At 43.1% G+C, this 25,392-nt stretch overlaps 1 protein-coding gene across 5 annotated transcripts in view; it reads right to left on the bottom strand.

The window, feature by feature from the left end:
* EXOC6B (exocyst complex component 6B) overlaps positions 1-25,392 on the bottom strand; it is a 308,866-nt gene that overhangs the window by 182,826 nt on the left and 100,648 nt on the right. For 3 of the 5 annotated variants that reach the window (XM_052780871.1, XM_052780867.1, XM_052780869.1), the window contains exon 7: positions 4,474-4,545. The exons of the other annotated variants lie outside the window; for them this stretch is intronic. In XM_052780871.1, coding sequence (XP_052636831.1) covers positions 4,474-4,545 — 72 coding nt within the window. The remainder of the gene's footprint in view (positions 1-4,473; positions 4,546-25,392) is intronic. 5 annotated transcript variants of the gene reach the window in all.

The following is a 25,392-nucleotide window of genomic DNA, read 5'->3' as shown; positions in this document are numbered from 1 at the left end:
GGAGGTCTAGTGAAAATTCTCAGTGCCTAGGACTTACAAAGCCGGGAGGAAGATAACGCTGCTTAGCAGGATCACTCAAGAAAAGCAATTGTCTTTTTAACAGAGAGAACAAGGGCAAAATTCCTTCCACGAATTTATAGCCAGAGGCAGCTTAGCCTGGCTAAAACTATGGGTACAGGTGGCACTTCAATACCGAAGATCCTCCACCTAGATCAGGAGAGAGGAAGACTCCAGGAAGACCACAGAAATTCCTACAGACCTACTGGCCACCTGCAAGGCAGGGTGTTAAGAGGTATGGGAAGTTATGCATAGTATATTTAAAGCAACCCAAGAAATTTCCTATCGCAAAGGGTGTTTGGTCCTCAGCAGAAAACCAAAACTGATTACGCTGGACCCTCACCCATTCACAGGGTAGTAAGTATTTGTTGATAATTACAGGCACTTACTGAGTAGATAAAAGCCATCACTCTTAAGCAAAGAGACCTAAATGCAAGCTGAACTATGTTGTATGCAGCTGAGGACTCAGACCAAGAGTCCCACTTTGCCATTCATGTCCCTCAAGAATGAAAACATGTTAACATCAAGTAGAAATTTTACATCCTTATCCACACATACTGCATCTGCTGCTACGCACTACAGCTGAATGTCCAAGAGGACCATGAAAAATGGACATTTTATATCACTTTCAAACAAGTCCCGCAACAGAAATGACAGATGAAAGGCAAAATCATTATGTGAATTTATCCCATCAGCACTGATGGCTCAGATCATTTCACTAGAAGCATAACAGGCTTTGAGCAACAACGAAACTACTGCAGCACATTCACTTACCCCTCCTTCCTTGCCTTTGGAGGCAAGAAGCAAGAGAGCAATTTTCTACGGTGAGGATCTCAATGAAACTCCAACGCTGGGCACCAGCTCCACGAATTCCTTGGGCTTGGCACACTCCACTTTGCCAAGCCAAAACCCAGAAGCACAACAACTGCTTACTTGGTTGCACAGAATGATTTGAACCTTGTGAAACATGCACGTGACAGAAGCTTTGCACCCAGAAGCACAACTGCTATTAGCCAGCAGCTTTGCGAAGGTTTTTGGTGTTCATAGATAAGAAAAATTAACAAATCCACAAGCTCAGCTGCTATCTTTGACAGACCCCCACCAAGCAAGTCCTCCTGTTCAACCTCTACATCCCATGAATCTGACAAAACCTGGGCATCTAACCAGCCAACCTGCCTGCCCCAACGATTAGATCAGCTGAAACAGGTTTCCTGGCTCAGACCCTGAGCTGAACAGATGCAGCAGTGACCGGTGGAGAAGGTTAAAGCAGAACAAAGATGGGTAAACTCCAGATTTCTTCCTCTTGCCCCATTTTTGGCTGCAGCAGGGAGAGGTTCCTCATCACCATGGCTTTCTCCCAGCGCCTGGTTCTTTCTAGAAAGGAATATTTCCACCAGACACTTGGCATTTTACAAAAGCAGTGCCAGAATATCTTAAAATACTCTTCAACCTCCAGCTTGCAATAAAAAATTGTAACCCTAAATATTTTACAAAGACATATTTACTTGTTTTGTATAAAGCAGATATGACAAATTTTGATGCAAAACTTGGGTTTGTTGTTCTTTAGTTGTGTTTGGTTTTTTTATGACAGCAAATAAATCTGGTACCAGATAACAAGAAAACAATAAAACTCTGAATAAGGTCTAAAAATGACAATACCAAAGATTGATGCAGGGTGGAAACTGTGCCTTAGTGCCTAGGAACCAGGCATTTCTGTGCCTCACAGCTACTTTGCAGGGTTTTCAACATCTCTCTCTATATGCACACAGTTCTCAATTTATATAAAACAAATGTATAAACACACTGGAAGAGTCTTTGAGAAGAGTTGGTAACAAAAAAAAAAGAAGTTCCCACGATAAGCCAAATGGCAGAAATCATCGGACACTGCTGCAGAAGTATTCTTACATTTAAATGTACAGTAGGTTTTAATTATATTGCAATAAAGAGCTATATACATGAGCATTTTTTCTGATTTACTAGATCACTTCTTTAAATTATAAGCCAAGCTGTGTTTTTAAGAAAAACACTTTTTTAAAAAATAATTAAAAATAGAAACAGCACTGCAGCAAACATTTGGAAAATTTTCGGAGTCGATTGTTTATTGGGACTCCAACTGATTTTAATGAAAAATATGGTTATAATTTTAAAAAACAGCACTTTTATGTTTTGCATAAGGAAAGTCCCTACAATGCAACCTCCAGGGCACTTTTTAAAGAAAAAAAAAAAAATTCTCAAATGGTCGCAGGGCTCTCTGGCCAAAAGCCCTCCTCGAAAACCAAAAGATGTGGGTTGCAAACTATTTCAAGTATCCACAACAAGTGAAACTGGATGTAGAAAAGTATGTTCTCAACATTTACTTCTGTTTATGGTGAAACTGGAACCAGATGACCCCTAACAACATATTGTGTGAACGGGTAATTAACCAGCTGCAGATGGAGCCCAACTGCTGATCATTTACATTCACGGCACTGATCATTTCCATCCAGCTCAAGGAAAAGGTCAGCTGGGGGGTAATCTGGGACGGTCCCTCCCATCAGAGCCTCCAAATGCATCCCCAACACTACAGGCTTCATCCAGCCAAAGACTTATCTGGAGTGCAGAGCTCTGGGGAGCGACACTGGCCCAGCGCAGGACATCTCACTGGGGCTGTGCTGGTGGAAGAGAGGCTCGGGTCCTTCTCCCACGGGTTCCTGTTGCATGTTGGTTCTCCCATGTGGTTTCCCTGCCTCACCTCTACCATCAAGACCCTCTCCTGCTCACTCCACCACAAATGTTATCCCAGCCCCGTTTGGTTTCTTGTTGCTGTGAAGGTAACAGGAAAGATCTCCAAGAGACCCTAACTGGACTTGGATCAGCCTGCAGTTATGTTGCCTTGATCTTCCACAGTAACTTGGACTTTCCTCCCCTTTTCCAGTTCACTCATAGGAAATTTCCACCTTCCCACTACAGGCAGTGCCTCCTCCACCGGCTCTGCAGAGCACACATGAGGCAACGCCGTTTTCTCCTGTCTCACCTGGAAATTCATGAACACTGCTCTGACGTGGACCACAGCACTTCCGAAGCCGGCACAAAGGCAGCATTTATCTTTTTAGATCACTCCTGAGCCAACACGGCACTAACCTTTGGGATATAACACACCATATGGAAGTTTCAGCAGGAACTGAGGTTGTTCAGACATCAAAAGGCTGGAGATGATGACTCTTCAACTACAGAAGCACCATTTGCTAAATGCCAATAAACCCTTAAATCAGTATCCCCTGTGCTAGTGCTCATTTGGAAAGAGTTTTTAACCAGCAGCCATGTTTTATCCCATTTTTTTGATAGCTAAAATGCAAGTCACCATGACTTGATCACACTTTTATATGCACCCAAGCCTCATTTAAATTAGGAATAAAACAGCACTACCAATAGTACACATATACACATATGTATACATATATATACACACACACTCTTTTAAAAAGGGCCAGTTTCATCAAGCTGAAAACAATTATGAGCCAAATCAGTTGGGAAAAAGAACGTAATCAGAAAAATATGAAGACTAATTGAAAATTGTTTAAGAACATTTTAACTAGATGCTCCAAAAGCCACAATCCCACAACTGAAAAAGGCAGCCACGCTAGTTAAAAGGCAACCTGGCTCAGACGGAAGTTAAGGAGGCTATAAAAAAAAGAAAAAGGGAACATGACAAATAGAATAAAGAGAAAAGCTCAAGCTGACAAACAAAAATCTGGTGTTAGGATGTGTAGATAGCTGATACAGGAAGCAAGAGGATACATGAAGAAATCAATGGCTGGTTGAGTTAAGATTATCAGCGATTCCTTTTTCTAAGTACGTTAAGAGTATAAGTCTAATGGATTGTTCCTCTAGCAAAAGGAGAAGGTTGGGGTTTTTTTTCCTGTGGAAGTGCAGAACTGGAAAAAACGTGTTCAATAGTATCTTATTCTGCACTGCTAAGGGAGATCATCATATCACAGACATGCAAAACACTTGTCCTCTTTGCACTGCCATGCAATGAAATGGCAAGTGGGATAGCAAGTCATTTTTAGTTCAGTAGGTAGTACAATTTAGATGTACAGGCATGGAAATATTGTCATGACTTCTCCTAATATACTGAATTTAGTTCTGGTGTCCAAATTCAAGAAGGTGGGTGAAAAACTGCTCTGGTTTCATTCCCCAGCAGATGACCAGAGTGGAAAATTTGGAGTTTTTCCATTGAGAAGCAGAAATTGACTGATTTCTTCCACCGCAGTGAAGGTTAGTGAACTGTAAGTACTCAGCCAGGGAACCCGGGTTTGCAGTTTAGTGCCACAAAATCAATCCAAGTATTTCAAAGAAAGCCAAAGGTAGACTAGAAATTAGGTCCATGTTATCATCAAAGAGATTAAGTGAATAGACACGTCAAGTACAAAGTACCTTAATATTTGGAGAGAGCAGAAGACTGAAGAATATCTTGGCAATTATTTTCCACTGATTGTATCTGCAATCCTTTAGGAAATGAAGGGAACAAACATTAAAAAAAGAGGAAACAACAACAAAGCACAGAAGACACAGAGCAGACAGGCAACAAAAATTCGTGAAGAGTGGAAGTAAACAGCACAGAAACCTGCCAATGACACTAAATTAAGGTATTTGCACAACTGAAGACAACAAACTTCAAGAGAATTTTAAGGGAAATTATATCCACAACTGGATTGACCAATCCACCTGGAAAGACTGGTCAGTGGACACATTCAGGAAAGACCGAAAGGTTAGGAGGGGACAGAAAGGTGAAGTATCTGCCTGGGACCCAAGAGAGTGGCGAAAGTTGAAGGATCTGCCATCACGGGAGATGAGAGCAGAGCATGACCCGAGCGTCCAGGAAAGCAGCTGGTGCAGAGCTACGACAGCTGAAGGGTTAGAAGGGACAAAATGGGTTGCCCAGCTCTATGAGGACGATGGAGATCCATTAGCACCCATCTACAAATTACACAAAGCATGGGCCACCAGAATGGGATGAACACGGCACACGGACCCAAATGGAGAAGGAGTATGGAAGGGATTTCTCTTAAGAGCTGTGTTAGGTTAACACTTAAAAACATTCAACTAGCGTTGCAGGAATGACAGATTTTCAAAGCCTATGGGATAAGAAAATCAACAGCATCGTACCTTGAGTTGTTTTGCCACCTTTAGTAAATATATCTGGAGACGACTAACACCCACTGTGCACTGTCTGGGTTTGGTCTGTTGACCTTTGAGATTTTGTGAACATTTAAATGTAAATGGCAATCTTCTTGCTTAAAATGAACTTATTCTATAGAAAACCTGTTGTCCTTTAAGCTGCCAAAACACCTCAGTCTGGACTGAGAACAAATAGACAACCCTTAAGCCTGGAAATGGTTGGTTTGGGGGGAAAAAATGTACATATATATATATATATAGTAACAAAGAGTGAAAATTCAGAGAGGGGCACCAAGACCATGTCTCATCGCTAATGGCACCATTTAATACCAGGCAATGGTAATAATTCAACAAGAATAAATATATGCCAGAGACAACCAAAGAAATACTTTCCTAGTAAGCCAAACCGTGGTGTATACAATGCTGCCCTCTCCCCCAAGGTCAGTCCTCCTCCGTGAGTCAGAACTCGATTCATTTTCCCGTAACACAGCAAGTTTAACAATCCAAGAATTTTAAAGTTTCATCAAAATCCATAAACACATTTTATTCTATCCAGAAGAACATTGAACTTGGCGGGACAGAGTACCACAGCAGTGGCCCCAAGTCAAGAAAAATCCTCTTTTGAAGAGTCAAAACATCTCCCAGGAGTTAAATGAAGTAGGTCTGGAAAATGGGCATCTACTCTAAATACAAATATTCTCCTTTGACATAAACAAAATAGCCATAAAAAGCTTGTAATTATTCCACATTTACATTAACAGCATGTTAAAAACATGTCATCCTATTAGGTGAGTGAAGTTATCCGGATCGGACAAATTGGCAAACTGAGGCACACGTGGATTAATAACTTGCCCAAGGCCACACATTGAGCATTATCAGAGTCAAAATCAGAACACCAAAATCCTTGCCTGCTGGAGCTGTGCTCAACTCATTTTTTCTTTAAACTCTCCTTTTTTTTCTTTTTAACTTGGTCTTTGCAACGAGAAGAAAAACATGAAGTATGAATCCTTTATTCCTATAGGCATGAAGTTTTAAGAGATCACAGTAGTCAGGTAGTCTGACATCTTGAAGAACACAGACGAGGAGTCATCCACTAATTAATACCTACTTCAAGGTCAGTAGTTGTGGTTGAACTGGAACACAAAGCTTCTAGAAAAAACAAGCCATTCTGATTTTAAAGGTTTTCCAGGGATGATGCAATGTCCACCACAAATCTTGATGGATTGTTCCAGTAGCTCATTACCTCCACTCCCATACCTTTACCCCGTATTTGACCTTCACCATTACATCTTATCAAACCTTTGGCTGGTTACATTAAAACAGTAGCTACTATCAGTGTTTCCTAACAGACATCCAGAGAAGTAGAGGTCGCAATCCTCTTCTTTAATAAATTAAAGATACTAAGTTCCTCAAGCCTTGTATCATAAATCCTGTTTCCTAGCCCTAATCCTGATGAAGGTTCAAATTGTTGCATCTTTGTACAACAAAACCAGGAATAACTCTAGCAGTATTAGGACAACCTCTGTGTAAAACTCTGATGCTTAACAAAGGCAAACATTGGGTTGCACGGAGAGATGCTTTGCAGGTGAAATAAAATTAACACTTGCCACGAGTATGTTCAGTAACGCTCGTGACATGGCTTGCATGCAATTTTTGCCTGAACTGTACTATTCTACGCCCTGCAAGGTGCAGCAACTAGGGAGGACAGGTCAAAAGTTTAATTAAAAAATTTATTTAGAAGATAATAGTCCAAGCAGAGGTGTTCTACTCTACTCTAATTTGTCAGATAAAAAAATAGGTCCTTCTGTTCCCATATGGATTTTGGCCATAAGAAAGCTCATTCCTTTAGGACATCCTACAGTCCACTGGAATTCATTTCACAGCAAAGATTTTTTTTTTTTTTTTTTTTTTTTACTCCATCCTACCCAGACACCATATGTACCCAGAGGTGTCTCCAAAGGACCCTCAGTAGCATTTCTCTTTGTACCTCTAACTTCGACCCCTTCCTTAGTATATCTGTAAAATCAGCCCACCGTGTCCTTTAGCAGCTTATATCAACTTATCTGCCGTGTTCTTCAAAGCTGTCAGGATAACCATGCCTGGCTGAAAACAGATTCACTGATGAATCTGTTGCATCAGAAGCAAGACATTTAAGAGCCATACATGACCAGAAGGGCTTAATATCCACCTCATGTATAACAGGAAGACTACTGCTCTGCAGGAAGAAGATTTTGCTGGTTCTTTCTTCATTACAATAAAATAAGCAGCAAATTAGCCATCACAACAAACCATTTAATAAGGGGAAAACGAGCTGAATGTGAACTAAGCAATCCCATACTATTACACAGCTCTTCTGTTTTATACAGTAACAAACACCACCACCCCTAAACTCAACAGAAGGAAACACGTGTAAAGATCTTATTCAGCCTCAAGAGTTTCCAGATCAATGAGACTATGGGAATTGGACAAGTCTGTATCCATCATTAAAGAAAAGAATAACCTTAAAAATATAATTGGACCTACAATCAATAACCTTTGAAAAAGTGCTCACAGTTTTCAGATTGCTCAAGATCTGGTAGGAAGAGTGCAGACTGGGTGAATAAGAAATTAATTTTTATTTTCCCTGTTCACTTTCCTTCTTCCCGTGGCTCCAATTTATAAGACATCCCCAAATCATGCACCCCTGCTTCAAGTTAAGTCTGGAAAATTTTTCACAGGCGTGTGTTGAGAACATACTTCACACTTCACCAACCACATGCACATTCCCACATATCTGCATGATACAAACAAAGCCCCCACCAAAACTAGGTTAAAGCGAAGCCTCTGACTTAATTCTACTATCAATCCACTGCATGATTTTCGGGAGCTGCCACCCAGCATTCAGCAACCTGACCTGAAGTTCACATTTGGTCAGCACTTCTGATAAACAGTACTTTCCAATTGGTTTTTCCTGAGGTTTCCAAATGAACTGTAATTTTCCACATCTTCAAAGAAACTAACCCTTGTGTCCTGGATGGCCTTCAAAGTTTTTATTCAATTTTATTTCTACGTTCTCTTATATTACTCCTCCTCCTAAGATAGTAAGGGGATTGTTTTTCTACCACCATTTTTAGTAATAAGTGGCAGAAAACTCGAAAGTTATCACCTAAAATTAAAAAAGGAGAAGGGGAAGAAGAAAACCTGTTAGACAAAATCAAGAATTCCTAACTCAGTCTAATATTGTTTGTGAGAGTAAAACAGATGTCTACAAATCAAGTAGACCATAATTTCTCATCACAACAGTGCAGGAACGTATTTCAGATGAAGCTTTTTTGAGTGTTGGGGTTGTTGGGGTTTGGGTTGGTTTTTTTTTAAGGGCGCCTTAAGAGAGAGCTAAAGTGCTGAATGTTGCACTCAGACCAGCAGCTCTCAGACTGCATATCACGAAATCTTCCCAGCAGCAAATAAAACAGAAAAATTCTTCTAAACACAGTAAAATGGAAGAGAGAGAAAAGATGACCATATGCTAACAGGGTATAAAAAAAAAAGCTTACAAAATTCCAAATAAAAGAAGAGTCATAAGTCACAAGAAGCACCTTCCAAACTAGACTTTTGATTTGCAACTGCAGATATTAATGACATGCAATTAATAAATCAAGAACTTTACCCCCTAAAAGAACTCAGATATTCATCTGAAACAGTCCCTATAGTCAGACCAGGTTTTTTTAATTCTTGGTGCTCTTCCAAGATACTGGATACATCAAGTATCAGTGACTTATTCCAATATATTATTTAGTGCCTTGAAAAAAATTGCCACATCTCCTCTGCTTGCTACCACCTCCAGGTCTCCTCACCACCCAGAGGACAACCCAAGCTATTTCCAAAGCCTGACGGAGGAAACATCGCTACCACCAAGGTAGCAGCAAGAGGAGGCTGAAGGCATCCTCACACCCAAAAAGGCATTGGAGGAACCAGAGCAGACGAGCAAGGCAGGACAAATCGTGCAAACCATACAAAGTCGGCAAGCTGAGAGACACTGCAGACACACAAGGGTGTGGAAATTATATGTTTCTAAAGTTGCAAAAGCCCCACGCCGTCGAACATCACTTTTTTGGTTAAGTATTTTGCAGTTGTCTTATGGAAGCAATAAGTGTGCGCCGTACCATGTGCTGAACAAAGCACGTAATTATTTATCATGGTTTACTACAAGAAAAAACCCAACAGATTAGAGGTCCAGAAGGGCCTCTGAGTCATGTCCAGTTAAGGCAGCTACCGCACACCAACCCCTTCGGCACACACCAGCGCTCAGCCCTCCGTACAGGAAAATGCTTACTCTGCAATTTCTCTCTTTCAGCCACCGTGAGGAATGAGGTCTCCTTCCGAGATCTGCAGCACAACCGGCCAAGAAGGGAGAGCAGTTTTGCTGAAGGCCACATAATAGTTTCCTGGTAATTATCCTCATTCCCCGCTCACCGGGCTACACCGATATCAGTAGCTTCAACCTCACAGCCAATAAATAAAACCTTTAAGTAACAGCATTAAAAAGCATATATTAAGCACAGGACTCTGGAGTAAGCTTACCTCTCTGCAAGGTGTTCTTTAATCTTTACAAGAAACCTACTGAAGTACAAAACCTTACCCTGGCAACCGGCACCAAGCCCCAAGGGCTGAAGACAAAGTGATTACACTGAAACGAAGCAGGTCCTTCGCTATGACCCACAGCAAAAGGGGCCCAACCTAGCACCAGGGACATCTGAGCCACCGCAGGTCTTCAGGACCTGGAAACCTATTCAAGAACAAATGAATGAGTTTTCATTTTAGCCTGATTTTCAGGATCTCAGAGAGGCACCTCTAAGGCCTGGCAACCTAAGACAGTATTTCTACAGGTGACATGATTGCCATCTTTTACACCAGATGTAGAAAATCATTCTGAGCCTGATGTGAGCAACCTTCACCTTCTACAATTTTGAAGTTTTGCACTTCCCCAGGCTGTTTCTTGCCCCCACTTGTGTCCTACCCTCACTACACCACAAATTCTGCCAGCCAGAAAGCAAATATTCAGATGGTAATTTAGGAAGACACAAATTAAACTAATAAGCATCAACAGGTCTTTAGTGGCCAAGACACAAGTTCTCAGATTTCTGGGTAACATAAAACACCTTGGTACCTCCCTCCACATACAGAGAAGGTATAATGTCAGTACAGGTTATTACAGTCTCCAATCTCCTATCCATTTACTCAAAATTAACACTGAAGTTGAGTGATCACAGCACACAGGGACACGGTTAGATACAGGGACATTAAATACATCGAGCTTCAAGTGATCAGTGCCTTTAGTGAAATAATGCCAGTTGTATACAGCAAGTTAGCAAAGTCAGGGCAGCTTTTGAGTAAATTGTTCTTGTCAAAGAAAAACAGAAAAATGTGTGGAAGTCAAAGGTATAGCTAAATGCCCCAGAACAAGGAAAAACACACAACTTCCCTTAAAAGTTTCTCTTCTGATCTATTGCCCGATGCAGCCAACTGCAAGGAAATTGTGGATCAAACACTACATAATTTCAATACAGCTATTTTTACCTTCAGATATTTGGAGTATCACAAGTCTAGCACCTCTCCACCTATTTTTTTGGTTTGGTTTGGTTTGAAATAGCAATTCTTAATTACTTTCCTTAGGTCACCCCAAGCGCCATTTGCTGCTGCTCTGCAGCTTCCACTCGGCCAGCTCTGGCTTTGCCAACATAAAACTCGCATCCAAGGTGCAGTGATGTGGGATGCTGAAGGATCCAGCTCCAAACTGGTCCACAGAAGATGGCATCCAGCACAGAGCCCGCTCATTCCCACCTTACACTGATTTCTACGGTAACACATTACTTCTTTCCTCTTCAAGCATTGCTGCCTTCAGCTCCTAACTGCTTTTGTTCCCAGGTCCTTTATGGACCTGATGGTCCTTCCTTAAAGGAAGCTCACTTTGTAGACAGGTTATTATTCCTTTTTCCTCACTAGTGGTAGCAATAGTAGATAAGTGTCATCTGACATCTGCGCATCATAGACATCCCTCACTGCTGTATTAATTAACATGTAACTACTGCAAATATTAGTGGCAGTGCACTAGTCATGGGAAGTGGCAAATGGAGTGACTAAGTGATCTTCTGTCCATCACATAAAATGTCGTGCTCACATTAGTATCCGTAGCATTAACGGTACCCAGTCCTAACACAACCTATTCACATAATAAACACCCAATATTAACACCCCAGACAGCAAACATTCTTCTTTTATTCCAAACCCTGTGTTCATTTTAGGTCATTATGGTGGTATTTGACATCTTTTTAAACACATATGAATAGAAAATGGCATTGATGAAGCAACAGTCAGACAAGGAGGTAAAACTGCCTGTTGCTTCACAAACCTAGTAGCCAAAAATAAGGTTGCCCTTCATCTCCAAGTACATACTTACAGGTATGTGAAATCAAGGAAGCAGAGCAGGGGTGAAATGCGAGTGCGATGATTGCTCTGACCCTTCTAACAAGCAAACATCCTGATTACCGCTAGAGAAAACAACTGCGTAAAAAGCATTTCACTTACGGTACCCTACGCTCACAGCGTGCTGTGGAAGTCAAGAGGCTATAATCACACATTTCACTCATTTTTGTCTGGGGAATTTCAAGGCACAGGTTTTCTCTGAAGAGAATCAACCAAGAATAGATGGATGACTTGCAACCACTCAGCCCAGCTCTTGCAGGCAACACAAAAGGGTCCTTTATGTTGCATATCTAGGTTTATTTTACTTACTTCCCCAAACCCTACAACCACAGCCATTGGGAGCTTTGATTTAAAGCACAAATTAAAGGGGAGAGAGGGAAGGAAGACAAAAAAGCTAACTGCAAAACATACATCAAATGCAGAACAAAATAACTGACCCAAAGCCAATGGAGCTGCCTCCGCTTCTTCCACAAGCTATACCAGAGGCTGCTCTGCCAGATGCCATTTTTGCAACCCAACCAAAAAATAACTTGTGATGATTTCGTCTGATTTCCTATCATTTAGTCCCTGAACCTTCTAAGACTTCCACAAAGATTACAGTCTGCAGATACTAGAACAGGTCTCATTTGGTAGTTGTCCAGCCATCCTAGAGTACGTACATGGAACGCAAGGGGAGAAAAATGTTTGATAATAAACAAGACAGGATCTGGCATTGTGACCAACCCGCTCAGTCATAACAAACACATGAAGTGACCATGCAATTTCAGATTCCTAAACTCACCTACTGGAACATGTCAGACAGTCACTTCTTCTACAGTTAGGGAATTTGTCTAGAAGGTGGCCTCACACACTACCTTATCCTGCCAAGGATTAATAGGATCTCAGGTGTTAAAAATTAGAGTTAATGATTGAAAAAAACAGGAGTTTCAGAGAAGGAGATGTCCAGACCACTTGCAGCGAGGAAGAATTGTATCTGAGCACTGAGAATTGTCTGATAGACCACAAGAGGTCCTCTGAAGATACCAAGCCATTAAAAAATCCTATGCAACCTTAGCTGAGGACCCCCAAGCTATCAGTTTACACTTTAAGGGCTTAAATAAAAACTCACTGACTCCCTAGAGATGCATACACATCCTTAGAGAGGGCATTGCTTTTAATTTTTTTATCAACTGATTTACCTCAAAGCTGTGGACCAAAGACGGAGATGCTCTAAGACTCAGCTACAAACCCAAACCTCTTCATCTGCCCAGTTTTATCACTGGGAAAATGGAGAGCACATCAGATGTGGACAAAGCAATTACTAAGATTTGCTGGTAAAAACAATTCTCGGTGCTTCCATTTAAACACTTCTCAACACTGTCTATGTTCAGAAATACACATTCCTTTAAGGTAGCCATGGGTCAGCAGGAGAAATAAATCGGGCATTTTACCCACATGCAGCTTTTAATGGATTAACAAAGCTTTCCTAAGCCGTGACTGTGATTTAATCCATACACTCAGCAAACAGGATCCCGATCTCCAAGTCTGGCCAAGATACATATGCTGGAGGTTGAATGCTCCCAACAGAAGCTCTTTCCCTTCCCTCAAAAGGCTGCTTTGGAAGGGCTGCTCCCAACAGCAGGCCTTGCAGTGCTTCAATCAAGCATTTCTATCCTACAGTCAGCACTAATTTGCGCATGGTAAAAAATAGATTATTCCAAATCTCCACACATCCCCCTTCTAAAACTTTGGGGTTATTCCAACAAATGGAAAAATACTTCAAAATATCAAAGGGCACCTCCTTAATACCTCAATTTTGACTGTTGTTGAAGTCCTGCATTAAAATCTACCACACTTTGCTCTCATTTCGCAAGCTAAACTGAACATTGAGCATTTTCCACTGCTTTTATTTAAACCAGATCCACCATCCAGGACAGACACACTGGCAGGCCTACCTCCATCAGGAATCTGTCTCTGGAGAAGTACACTGTGGAGCTCACAGGTAGATCAGAAAGGGGTTCACAGCACCTCCAGCTCTCACCGTGTTCTGGTTGTTGCTGAGGGGTTCTGCATGCAGCCGAGTCAAACACAGACCCCAGGGCTGCAGCGTTAACTCGAGTGATGGATGGAGATGTAATAGAGCAGATGGGAAAGAAAAAGAACCACATTTTCCTTGTGGTGTCACATCCATCAAGCAGGGAAGTCAGGAAACGGAGTGATGTCTGCTGAAAGGGCACCGAGCACGGGCAGGACACAGGGGATGGACTGGTGCCACCGCTAAGCTGCCATGGGACGCTGGCAGTCATCACCCATCTGAGCACACGGCAGCTCCCTCCTGCTCCTCGTCCCCCTGTGCAACACGGTCTTTGGAGAAGAAACCACAGTCCCTGTGGATACACAGTGCTCTATGCATTAGGGGCCAGTCTGCATTTCTTTCTTCCACTACACAGGAACAATAGTTCAGCCTATTGAGGCAAACAGCCAAAAAGTTTGACATGGAAGAAGTGCATCTTAGTTACACCAAGCTTTGAACAAAAGCCCCGCACAACCAGTAGCACAGCCTCTGCCCCACAGCCCCTCTCCTGTCCTTCTCCCATTAACAGGTACTGAAGTTTGGATCTCAGTTGTTTGGACCTTCCTGGCCATGCTAGGGACCAGATTCAGTTCTTTCACTGCTTCTTCATCCATCAGATTTTGCATCCAGCTCTTGCTGATAACTACAGCTGACTAAATCTCACTCTTTCCACTGCACTCTATATCCACAAGCCCCACACTACCTCTGGTTGCTGCTGGAGTAGCTTCCTTCAGCTTTCCCATTTACAACAGCCCCTGTGGATTTGCTCCACCAGCAGCTTCTGCCTTCACGGATGCGACGCCGCAGACCCACACAGCAACTTTTCATTAGGTCCACGTGAGCAACGCCTCACCAACAGTCAATGCTCCAGAGCAGGAAAAAAAAAAAAAAAAACCTTAGTATGTGAGCTGCAACGTAGGCACAGGATGAGGGATGTTGGCAGGACAAGACCTCATTCACCATTTGCAACTCATTACTTCTGGTTTTGGACAGCACGGAGCCTCAGCACACCAGACCTACCTATTGAACCCAGCATAGATCACCACTGTCAACAACTATCAGCCTGGTAGGCTTGTGCATGGGGGGAGGTGACCAAAAGCAGCAGCAATACTGGAAGACAGCAATGAGGTTACCAACACAGCGTGTCTTACCAAATCGTGAGAGTCTACATTAAGCTCTGGAATGCTTCCTGCCTGGTTTAGCTTTCCATCTGTTGCCAAACAGACCCCATAGCACATATATTTCTATTTGTATCCTGGTATTTGGCAACAGCAAGAAATATTTCTTAGCAAGAATAAAAAAAAGTCTTCCATTCACACTGAAACATCTACTGGACATCCCTGTGGGCCTAATTCCCAGAACACTGAAATCCAAACCTCCAAATGGGAAAAATATACTGATTACCTGCCAGTAACCTCAAGAGTGGCAAGCCAAGCCCTTAATAACAGTCTGCATTACCATCTGGCTACCACACAGTAACTGGGAAAATGTTATTGTTCTGAGTTTGACTTACTTGTCAAGATAATTGCTTCAGTATTAATTAAATGTTCCTCTCTGCAGCTGCATAGAAAGCTCACGTGGATAATTTACTGATTGCACAGTATATGCTTCCCTTGAATCAGTGGGCACAGCATGACTGCTATACCCAAGTCTGTCTGTTAAACACTAAACATGAACATTTTAGAGTCTAAAAACCCAAGTATCTGTTTCAGAAATTTGAAGGCAAATTACAAGCATGACTTTTTACACCCTCAAAACAATTAAAACATTGAGGGGGGGGAACCACCCCACCACCTACTCAAGCAAAGCATTTGGTGCTGAAGTCACTACCCCGCACACCCACTCACTCACATCTAAGTCACCAGAGTTCACTGGCACACAAATATTTCTCAGCTGAGGATGCAAAGGCATTTCATAGTCACGCAGCTGCACAGAGCCACCAGGAGAAAATCCACCCAAAGCTCTGCTCAAGGCAATCCAGAAGAACTGCCTCAATTTGCAGCCAACTGCTGCAGTCACGTCTAGAAGCTGCTCAGCCGATGGCTGTCCTCCTTCTCCTACCTTCAACCTCAGCTTCAGTACAGCAGGCATCTCTCCCATGGGGTGGCCCAATCCCAGCCGCTTCCCCACCTGCACATGCCCTGGCTCAGCCTCAGGAATAAATTGATATTTCTTTAGCCACCCCTCATTCTTCTAATGTTCATCTGCTGCTAATCCTACTTACAGTCTACTTAAATATTATATGAATTAATATTAACTATGAAGGTAACAGCAGAACAAAGGGCCTGAGAGTCCAGAAAGAATTGCTGACAGTTCAGAAATCTTGCTGCAGATTACCTAACAGGGGTCAGTGTCATTACTCCTCAAAAAGCCACGCTACCTAACAGGGATCAGTGTCATTACTCCTCAAAAAGCCACGCTACCTTAATTAAAGAGCCCAACAAATTATAATCAAGACTGGATCATCATATTTACATACCCACTTCTACCAATTAACCAAATCAACCACTGCTGCAGCTACAAAATACTTTATTACTTGCTTTTTCAGCTCTCGCCAAATTGTAACAAATTTTGTCCAGCGTCCCAAGCCTGCCTCAAAAAAGTGCAGGACGCTTAAAATGACATTTATTTTCCTTTAAGTTCTGCAGCCCTATTTCCACACCGTCCTTCACAGAGAAAATGAGGAGTAGGGTCAAGATATTCCATCCGGAAAGCTCAGGCCAAAATCTTTTCTACATTCCCCTGGCCACATCTCAACCGCTTCTTCTTCTGCGTTCAACGTATGACCCAGTTTGGAAGAAACTAAAGGACCCAAAGAGCCCAGAGGTTCTCAGGAGGAGAGGGAAGGGATTGTCCTGACATGGATTACATTGCTATGTTGTTAATTACATCGAGCCAGTTTTCTATTGAGATTACAGACTGCGACACTGCCGTTGTAACCTCTGAAGTCTCTCCAAAACCTTCTTTCACTGTTGCTAGCTTAGCGCTCTTGGTCGAGTCCCAAGCTGTGGAAATTTGGGCTGTGTTTTGATCAAAGCCCTCCTCGTGTTCCGTGCAAATTTCAACACTTGTGGTCGCTGGGTTCCCCCGCCAAGCTCAAGCCGTTGCCTTTCAACACCCGTTGCTCCCTGCTTCTTTCAAGGGGTGATTAGGCACGGCTCTCAAGCAAAGCTGGTATTTAAGAAGTTGTTTGAAGGCCTGGGACAGGGTTTTACATAATAATCATGAGTTTGTTTAATTAGGCTCTACAAAATGTTTCAATTTTAGATCAAACCATTCAACTTTTTATCCCCTTCTCAGAGATGTAGTCTATCTTGAAGGAACTATGAAAACTGAAAAAATCACAGAAGCAAATAAGCTCACAGAGAACCACATTAGAAGGACACACTTCAAGCCCCCAAAGATCCCCATATCTCCACGTGCAGGGGCTCCTCAGCAAAGCCCAGCTCCCGTCTCCAAGAACATAGCCTTTGTTAATGAAGTCAGAGCATCGTCACCTCATCTTGCTGGCAGCCTGAAGACCAAATCAAAACCATACATCACTGACAGGCAAAGAACTAACACGGCTCCCTTTGATTGAACTATAGTAAGTCTACTTCTTCCAAGCACAGTGTTCATATTAGACATACACAGAAGAAAAGGTGTAACAACCTACTGCACCGCGCAACTAGGAAATTCTCTTAATGAAAGAAACCAAACCTCTCAGGGTCATTTCTGATCTACACAGCAACAGCCTTCTCCATCGGGGGCCTTATCTGAAGAAATTAAATGTCAAGCTCTTTCACTGTGTTACTGTTCAACGCAGAATGTTTCCTTAAATGCAGGAGTCCAAAGCAAGATACTCCAGGGCAAGCATTTTCCCCTAGGCGCTAAGATACAGATAAGGTTTCTACTAAAAAAAGGTATCAACCATACTTGTGGCAATTTTATAGCAATTTGTGCTCCCATGCCCAACAGATGAACATGCAGGGCTGGATGGCATCAGAGATGTGGCTTCCTTGCTCTCAGTCTGTCAGCGCTCTCAAGGACCAGATTCTGATGATATCCAAATACACTCTGGAAGCTGATGCTACAACTGCTGACAGAAGTACCTGTCATCTTTAAAAAAAATATAATAATCTAGAAAAGCTTCCAATCATAAAAATACCTCTGCATTGACTCTGGAATCATTAGGAGATCTCCCCTAACATGGGAAGCAAACCAATCTCTCCTGCAAGAGTTCAGTCTGGGTAAAACCGAGAAGCAGGAGGAAGTTTTAATGTCCAAGGGGTGACAATAACAGTTGTTGGGTAGGGAAGTGTTTCACAGGCCTTCTCAAACACACTAACGGAGTATCGCAGGCTCGACCCTTTGGTTGAACACGTAGCTACACTCTAGGAAGGGATCCAAGCTGTTCCACACTTCTAGATGTCAGCAAAAAGATCAAATGGCCAACAAGGCTGATTCCTTCCCCTGGCCCCAGGGAGAGGTTATTTCTTCTGCAACATCAGTTTTGAATTCACCTTGCCTCAAGTGTGCTGCAAAGACACTCAGTCCATGGCAAGAACACAGCTGATTTACCCTGGGACAGAAGAAGCAAAGGGCAAATATCAGGTACATCAGAGCTGGAGCTTCATTCACTGCAGGAGAGGACTTTCCCTCTGGACAGCCTGACTCCTTGTACGCAAATACCAAAATGCCATTACATTAGTCACAAGCAGGACGAGAGTTACCCAGAATGAATGCTTCTATGCAAAGCCAACAAATACTATGTTCTCTCCCCGTGGCATCTTCTTCTGGACCAAGCTAAGCCCTGAATGACTTTGCTGCTCTTGTGAGATCACTCAGCCTACGTCACTACAGCTGTGAAGATGCAAACCAAATTTGGTTGGGTTTTGTTCCATTAGCGGAAAAAAACAAGGTCTGACAAAATCTTAAGCTGTACTGATGGATACAAGTGCGAAACACACCAAGGGTAACAGGAATATCTAAACTGGTTTCAAACTGTAGCACAGAGAAACATACTTTAAGGTCAAAAGCCAACATTCCCAACTGACTCCAGTATTACTGAGATTATTCTTACCCTTCCATGATCAGCCTTCTGTTTTTTAATATGCTTCAAAGACAATGACAAAACCAGGTAGCACTGATCTTCTACACAGACCCTGAACTTCTGAAGCCTCATAGGCATGAATCTAAGGTACTCCAGAAATAATTTTAAACTTTCTGTTCAGAGTCTTGAATGGATAAATTATTCAGCCATGTTCCTTGAAGACACACAAGGAGCACCCATGAGATCAAACAGAAGCTACTGAAGATGAGAAAATAAAGCTGCTATCCATATGCATGAAGAAAGAGCCATCTATAAATAGCAAAGTAGGAAGTTAAGTCTCCTTTAGGAACATAATTTATACGAAGTTGTTTTTGTTCCCAACTTCAGAAGTGAGAAATAGGAGGAGGAATAAAAATTTATTGCAATCTGATGTAGATGTTGGACGGCAGCTTTCATATCTTTGCATTCCCAGAAGCTGCTTTACGTGAGAGCGAGCTGCGGCTCCAGAACAGTGCTGAAAGCACAAGCTGCAGAGCAGCAAAGCACTCTCCCCAACACACACAAGTGAATAGACTCTCAGAGCTCGTTGACTTCATTTTGCCCAGGTCTGTTTGCAGCCACGTTAAAAACCAACAGGCTAAGAGCTGCAAAATGGGAGATGCAGCAGAGTGCAACTCCAGCCCTCTGCTCAGCGCCTTGCACCCGCGCAGGCTCCCCACTGCAAATGGTTGCGTCCCACTGCGCTTCGAGACATCTCTTTAACCTGCCAACAACCTCCAGTCTTTTTTAGATTGTCTGTCTGTAACTGGGAGGTTTGCAGATAAACTCAGGCTGTGCAAAGCTCTCCTAAAATCTTCAGGAAGATTTTGCCCCATCCCTGGAAGTGTTCAAGGCCAGGTTGGATGGGGCTTTGAGCAACCTGGTCTACTGGAAGGTGTCCCTGCCCATGGCAGGGGGGTTGGACTAGATGATCTTTAAGGTCCCTTCCAACCCAAACCGTTCTGTGACTACGATTCTAAGAAAGCCTATCTGTCCAAGCTTCCCCCCACTCCATGAGAAAAGTGTTTTAGGGAGAGAGCTCCTAGGCCAGGGGGATTTTTTAGTTAAGGAGCTCACCTGCTGTACCTCTCACTCGTGTTAGCAAACCAGAGATCCTTGAAGTTTCAGAAGATACTTCATCTTCTGGGGTGGGAAGCTTGTCTACTGCTGCTTGGCAGTTGTCACGTGGAAGGGAAGGAGAGGACACAGTTGCCTATGCACTGTCTGGGTAAAGAGCAAGAGAGACACGTCCATCACTGCTAAATACCAAGTTCCTGAGGGATGGGGAACGCAGTAACATTTGCTGGCAGGAGCAACGTCAAATTGAGTTTAGACAAATGCCTGGAATGGACTAACAGCTGGGGAAGGAAAAAAAAAAGCCAAAATAAAACCCACAAACCTTTTGACTAAAAAAGGCAGCCAAGCAGCCTAGATATAAGCAGAGAGCCAAAAATCTGCTAAACACCTTGCTGCTCTTTCACAGCAAGGCTACTGTCTCGCTCATCACTTCATAGCCAGAGGCAGCAGAGACTGTGGGAACAGCAAGCAAAACTCTGACATTTGGGTTTGGTACAATGAACTCTGTATCTCAGCTTGTGCATTTCCACAGAAAAAAGATTAAGAGACAGCAATACTTTTTCTAAGACAGCTGCAGACAACCAAGCCCTCACCACCGCCTGGAAAAGGCTCTTTGCTGGTCTGTGTGTGGCACCATAAATACATAAAGACGCTCCTTTAAGCGCAATCTGGAGAGATGCTTTCTCCCAAGGCACACAGCCCCAAGAAGCGTCTGTGTGCACGTGCTCCAGCTGCTCTGGGATTGATCCCGTGTGCCACACTCGATGCAGAGAAACAGGGAGCAGCCCTGATTTTATCTATTTCCCCTGCAGAAGATTTCCTCCATCAGCCTGGGTCAAAGGCAGAGGCAACACTAAGCCCTGACACTGCTCCAAAAAATAAGATTCTCGCTGTTTAAGAGCTGTGTGTACCAGATGGGGCCATCCCCCCTAGACAATCCAGGGTGCTGTCTTGATAGAAACCCCCTCAACGAGCCCCTCGGAAAGGCAGGAGCAGGATGACCCCGGATCTCATTACCAGCCCCGTCAGCAGTCCGACCCCCTGCTCCCGGTCCCCCGCTGCTGAACCAGACGGGAATCAACGGTTTGAACTTTCCCTCCAGACACATCTCAGCAGCACGGAGACTCAGGCTGTCAGCCACCGGCGAGGCAGGAAAAACCCAGAGGGAATTTCAAGCAGCGGGAGATTCGCCCACTGCCAGCATCCCGAGGATCTGCTTCTGCCCCCCACGCTGCCAGCGGGCTCCTGCTAGCAGACCTAGGGAGCTCAGCACAATAAAAACCATCAAGCCCATCCACTAAACACTTCCCTCCCCTCCCCAAATGCCCAAACTTCTCCTCCTTCCCTTCCCCTCAAAGCTTCTCAACAGTTCTGTAATGTTTTAATTTTCGACCAGAGGACCTCCAGGCTCTCGCTGCTCCCAACTCCATCACAACCGCTGACGCTTCGCATCTTCTGACAGCCCGAATTAGAGCCCCGAAGTCTCCCACGCAGGGTTCCTGTAAACACGTCCCTATTACAGAGAAGTTGTTTAATTTTTTTTTTAAGTGAGAAAAACCCACTAGGGAAACTTGAATACTTTAATCTTGGGCAAGAAGAGCGGAGCGAGAGCTTCGTTCTCCATAACGCACCCTGCACCGCTAATCCCCGCTGCCCGCCCAGGGACAGCAAACGAGTGCATGGACTGAATAAGTGAAATGGAAAAAAGCCGGTTTAATTTTTTTTATTTCAAATAATTATTTAAAGCTGCGAGGGACCTTGTTTTTAAAATCACACTGTGTGCACTCTATATATTACACTCAGACTGACATAAAGAATTATAAAAATCCAACTGCTAGCGAGCTACATCAATACTGCTTATTTGCGATTTTGCTGTTCTGGATTTTCTCAGGCTGCAGACAATGCAATAAAAGGTCTCTATAAAACAATATTCTTCCATATTTTAAGAACACAGTGGAAATATTTCTTCTGCTCTTACTGTTTTGTAAAACAAAATTTCAACCTAATGCCAAATTTAAGCTATTTTCCAGCAAGCCTCAGTAATTTGGGATGTTGGAACTCGGAATCAGCAAAGTGCTGAGGAGCGAACTCAACTTTAAGCATGTGCTTAATTTCCCCTAAAGGTGACTTAAGCATGCTGAAGCACTTTTCTAAATAGTCACGGTTTGCTATATCAAGGCATTAAAAAGAATATAAAGTTTTGAAATACAGTTTAATAGTGACTTACGGTTTCTCTTCTAACTGAAAATGAAAAATTAATATGGATGCAATAGTATTTTTCTTGGTCACTACCATGTTTTTCCAATCCTCTGCATGTTATTGCACTCCATTTTATAGAGAAGCATTATTTGTTCAGCTGAACTATTCCCAGTTTATCCTGTATGATTCAGACATTCATTTGATTTTTGGACAATAGAGACTCCTTTTCAGAAATCGGAGGGGATTTACAGATATTTATTCTTTAAAAGTGAATTCGCCAAAGGTTGAATTGACCCGAGATTGATTTTTAATTTTTTTTTTTTTTTAAACAATTCTCTCGTACCAGGGCTCTCAAACTTCTGCAAGCCAGTGGTGTCACTTCTGAAGTGCCAAGGGTATGGATGCAACGATTCACGGGTCTAACATCTAACCAGGCATCAGCAAACTGGAAAGCTTTAAATAAAATCATTAGGGCACTGGACAAAAGTAGCCTTCTCGAAGACCATCTGCACCACGCTACTTGCCACAGCTTAAGGTCCACACCATTGCTCACTGCAAGAAATGTTGGAAATAGACTTCTTACAAAAGCCTCCAGGTGACAGTGAAATTGTAACTTCAGCACAGACTCAACTGTTGCCTTCAAATTTGCAAGAATAAATATAATCAATTTCACTAGGAGATTAAGCACAGAGTTTGGCTTAAGCACTGTAGAAGCAGGTGTCGCTAATACAGTCCTACACTCCCAACTACACCTACGCGAGAGAAGACTCTTACAAGGTTCCCCTTCTCTAAGACATCTCAGAAAAAGTTCTGCATTAAAACACAACCTTATCATCATTCTGCAAGATCAGTAATTACTGAAATTATTCCTGCCCAGTTATTCCTGTTTGCAATTCTATAGTCACATGCTGCTTTTTTCCCTTCCCCTATCATTTTTAAGCTCCCAAAACAGAGGGGAAAAAGCAAGCAACTTACAAGAACTTATCAAGAGTTCAAGCACCTATATAATGTCCCTAGACACACACACGGCACTTCACTATGGACTTCTTCCTTCCTCCAAACCTTCTATCACATTGCCTGGCAGCGTTCGTTTGTTCTGAGAAGTCTTAATATTTCCAAAGACAGGCTTGGTTTTAAAACCAAAAATCACCTGGCAGTGCCAACAGAAGACAATCCAAGGGTAGAAATGCTCCTAAGGAGGAACAGGTTTCTGGAGGGACATTCCCAGACTTGACCGCAAACCCCAGGCAGATAGGCAGTTGCTCAGGCTGTAGCTTGAAAGTCAACTGAAACCAGAAGAACCAGAACCAAACCAGAGCAGTGGGGACCCCTTCGCTCCCACCAAAGCTGGGCAAGTTCATGGGATGAACTCGACCAAAGACAACACCTGATTTATAAACACCTTCCTCCTCCCCAAGTCCATTTTTCAGCCAAATTCACTTGGTTTACCCACAACGGCGCAACGCAAGGGGAACAAAGAGAAGGAGAAAGGTAACACCGCTTCATTCCAGCAGCGATGCCCAAAGCAAGCCAGCAACCCCCCGTGGTTGCACCTCCATGTCCTGCTCATCCATCCTGTCCTCCGCTGCTCCACTCGCATGGCTCCATGAAGCTGCCAACGATGTGCAGAAGGATACTCGCAACAGCTGTAATTTCCATGGAAAAGCTGAGCGATCGCAAAGGAGGGTCAACACAGGGTCATGCGAGGACAGCAAAAGCAAAAGCAATCGTGAAAAGCACTCGGGACCACTTGAAGGCAAACTTTCCATGTGCCTCCTGACAACTTATCACTGCCAGCTTGCCTGCCACAGCCAGCAAAGAGCAACTTTTCCCCAGCTGTGTCACTCCGCATGCTGCTCTTAAAAATAGCACTTCTGCAGAGAATGCCTTATATTTCTCCAATGGTAAGACACATGTGTATAACATGTCCTGAGGTTAATTTGCTAATTTTGCTCTTGTTTAGGATTAGCTAGGTTAACAGCAGAAACCCAAAGGAAAATGTCAACAATCACATCTTTCCTAGAGGGGGGCGAGGGGTTGAAAAGACTTCTTTCCTGACATGTGTCTGGTTTTACACTGTTGTTTTTGGCTCTTCAAAGGAAGGAAATTAAATGAACAGCTTCTTTTTTTATCCTTTTGGAATACTAAAAAGGATAAATGCTGAGCAACAAGGCTGCAGGAGGACGCGAGGGCCTATTCTCTGGCCACACATTTTTGTCAAAGCTGTTTTAAAATTCTAAAGTCCCTCCAATGTAATCCCCTGCAGCTGTCATCACCCACACACCAGGTTCCCAATAACGCTCAAGCCACAAATCTCCCTCAGCAAGATTTCAAGGCCATGGATATTGCAGGTTAGGAACCAAAGAGCTGTAGGATATTCCTTCCGTAGCACCAAGCCAAGTTGCTAGGTCTCATTCTCCAAGACAGTCCTTCATGGTCTCACTATCTTCAGTGGTGCTCTGCTCACACAAGCCCATTTTCAAGCCCGTGGTCCAAACTCAAGAGGTTCTGCACCACTTCTGCAGCTCCTGAGCTGGGGGAATCCTCTACAAACATGCTCAGAGACTGTGGTCCTGTAGATGTAGCTGAAGATGTTAGGAAACCACTTTCCTCTGCTGAAGGGTACGGCCCCACTGCAGAGCCAGTGGGAAAACTGTGCGAGCATCCTGCATCTTCTCCAGTGCAAAGTCTGATCATGAAAGGTAATAACAGAAAATGCTACAGCTATTTCTGCAGCAACTACTAGAGACATGTCTGCAGCAGATATTAACCGCTGCCTGGTCCTGCTCCAAAAAGCTTGTAAGTTATAATTTAGATGCCAAGAAATTCAATTCTTGCTGCAAGACTGCAATAAGAATTTTTAAAGGTATAAGATACAAGAAGAACATCGTGCAAAGACAGGCAAGAAAGAGGAATAAACTGGCTAGAATTCCCAGGAAAGCAGGAGATAAAGTTACTTTCCAAGCCGGAGGTAAAAGGTCTGAGCTACTAGAAGTCATCAGAAACAGTAGGGTGCAAGACACAAGGTACAGTAACAAACCCTTCTTGGACCGCTTTTCCAAGACAAATATAATGACAGCGTCGATGTTTTTCATTTATAACACAGATACCTTTGTTGGTAGCCAAGAGAGATACAGACACTGGGGTTTGGCAACAGCTTCCTAAAAACATACGGCAGCCTTCCTGCTCTCTTATTTTACTTTGCTCCACCGTGGTTTCTTCTGTTCTGGCCTCCTTTCTACAGTCTTTTCTTGACCTTTCTCTTCCTAAATACAAATTCCTCATTCCCCCATCTGCCACCTCTCTTTGCTTC

This window comes from Harpia harpyja, chromosome 2, assembly GCF_026419915.1.
Source record: "Harpia harpyja isolate bHarHar1 chromosome 2, bHarHar1 primary haplotype, whole genome shotgun sequence".
NCBI lineage: Eukaryota > Metazoa > Chordata > Aves > Accipitriformes > Accipitridae > Harpia > Harpia harpyja.
The sequence above is the reverse complement of the archived record's forward strand: the minus strand, read 5'-3'. Positions and strand labels throughout refer to the sequence as shown.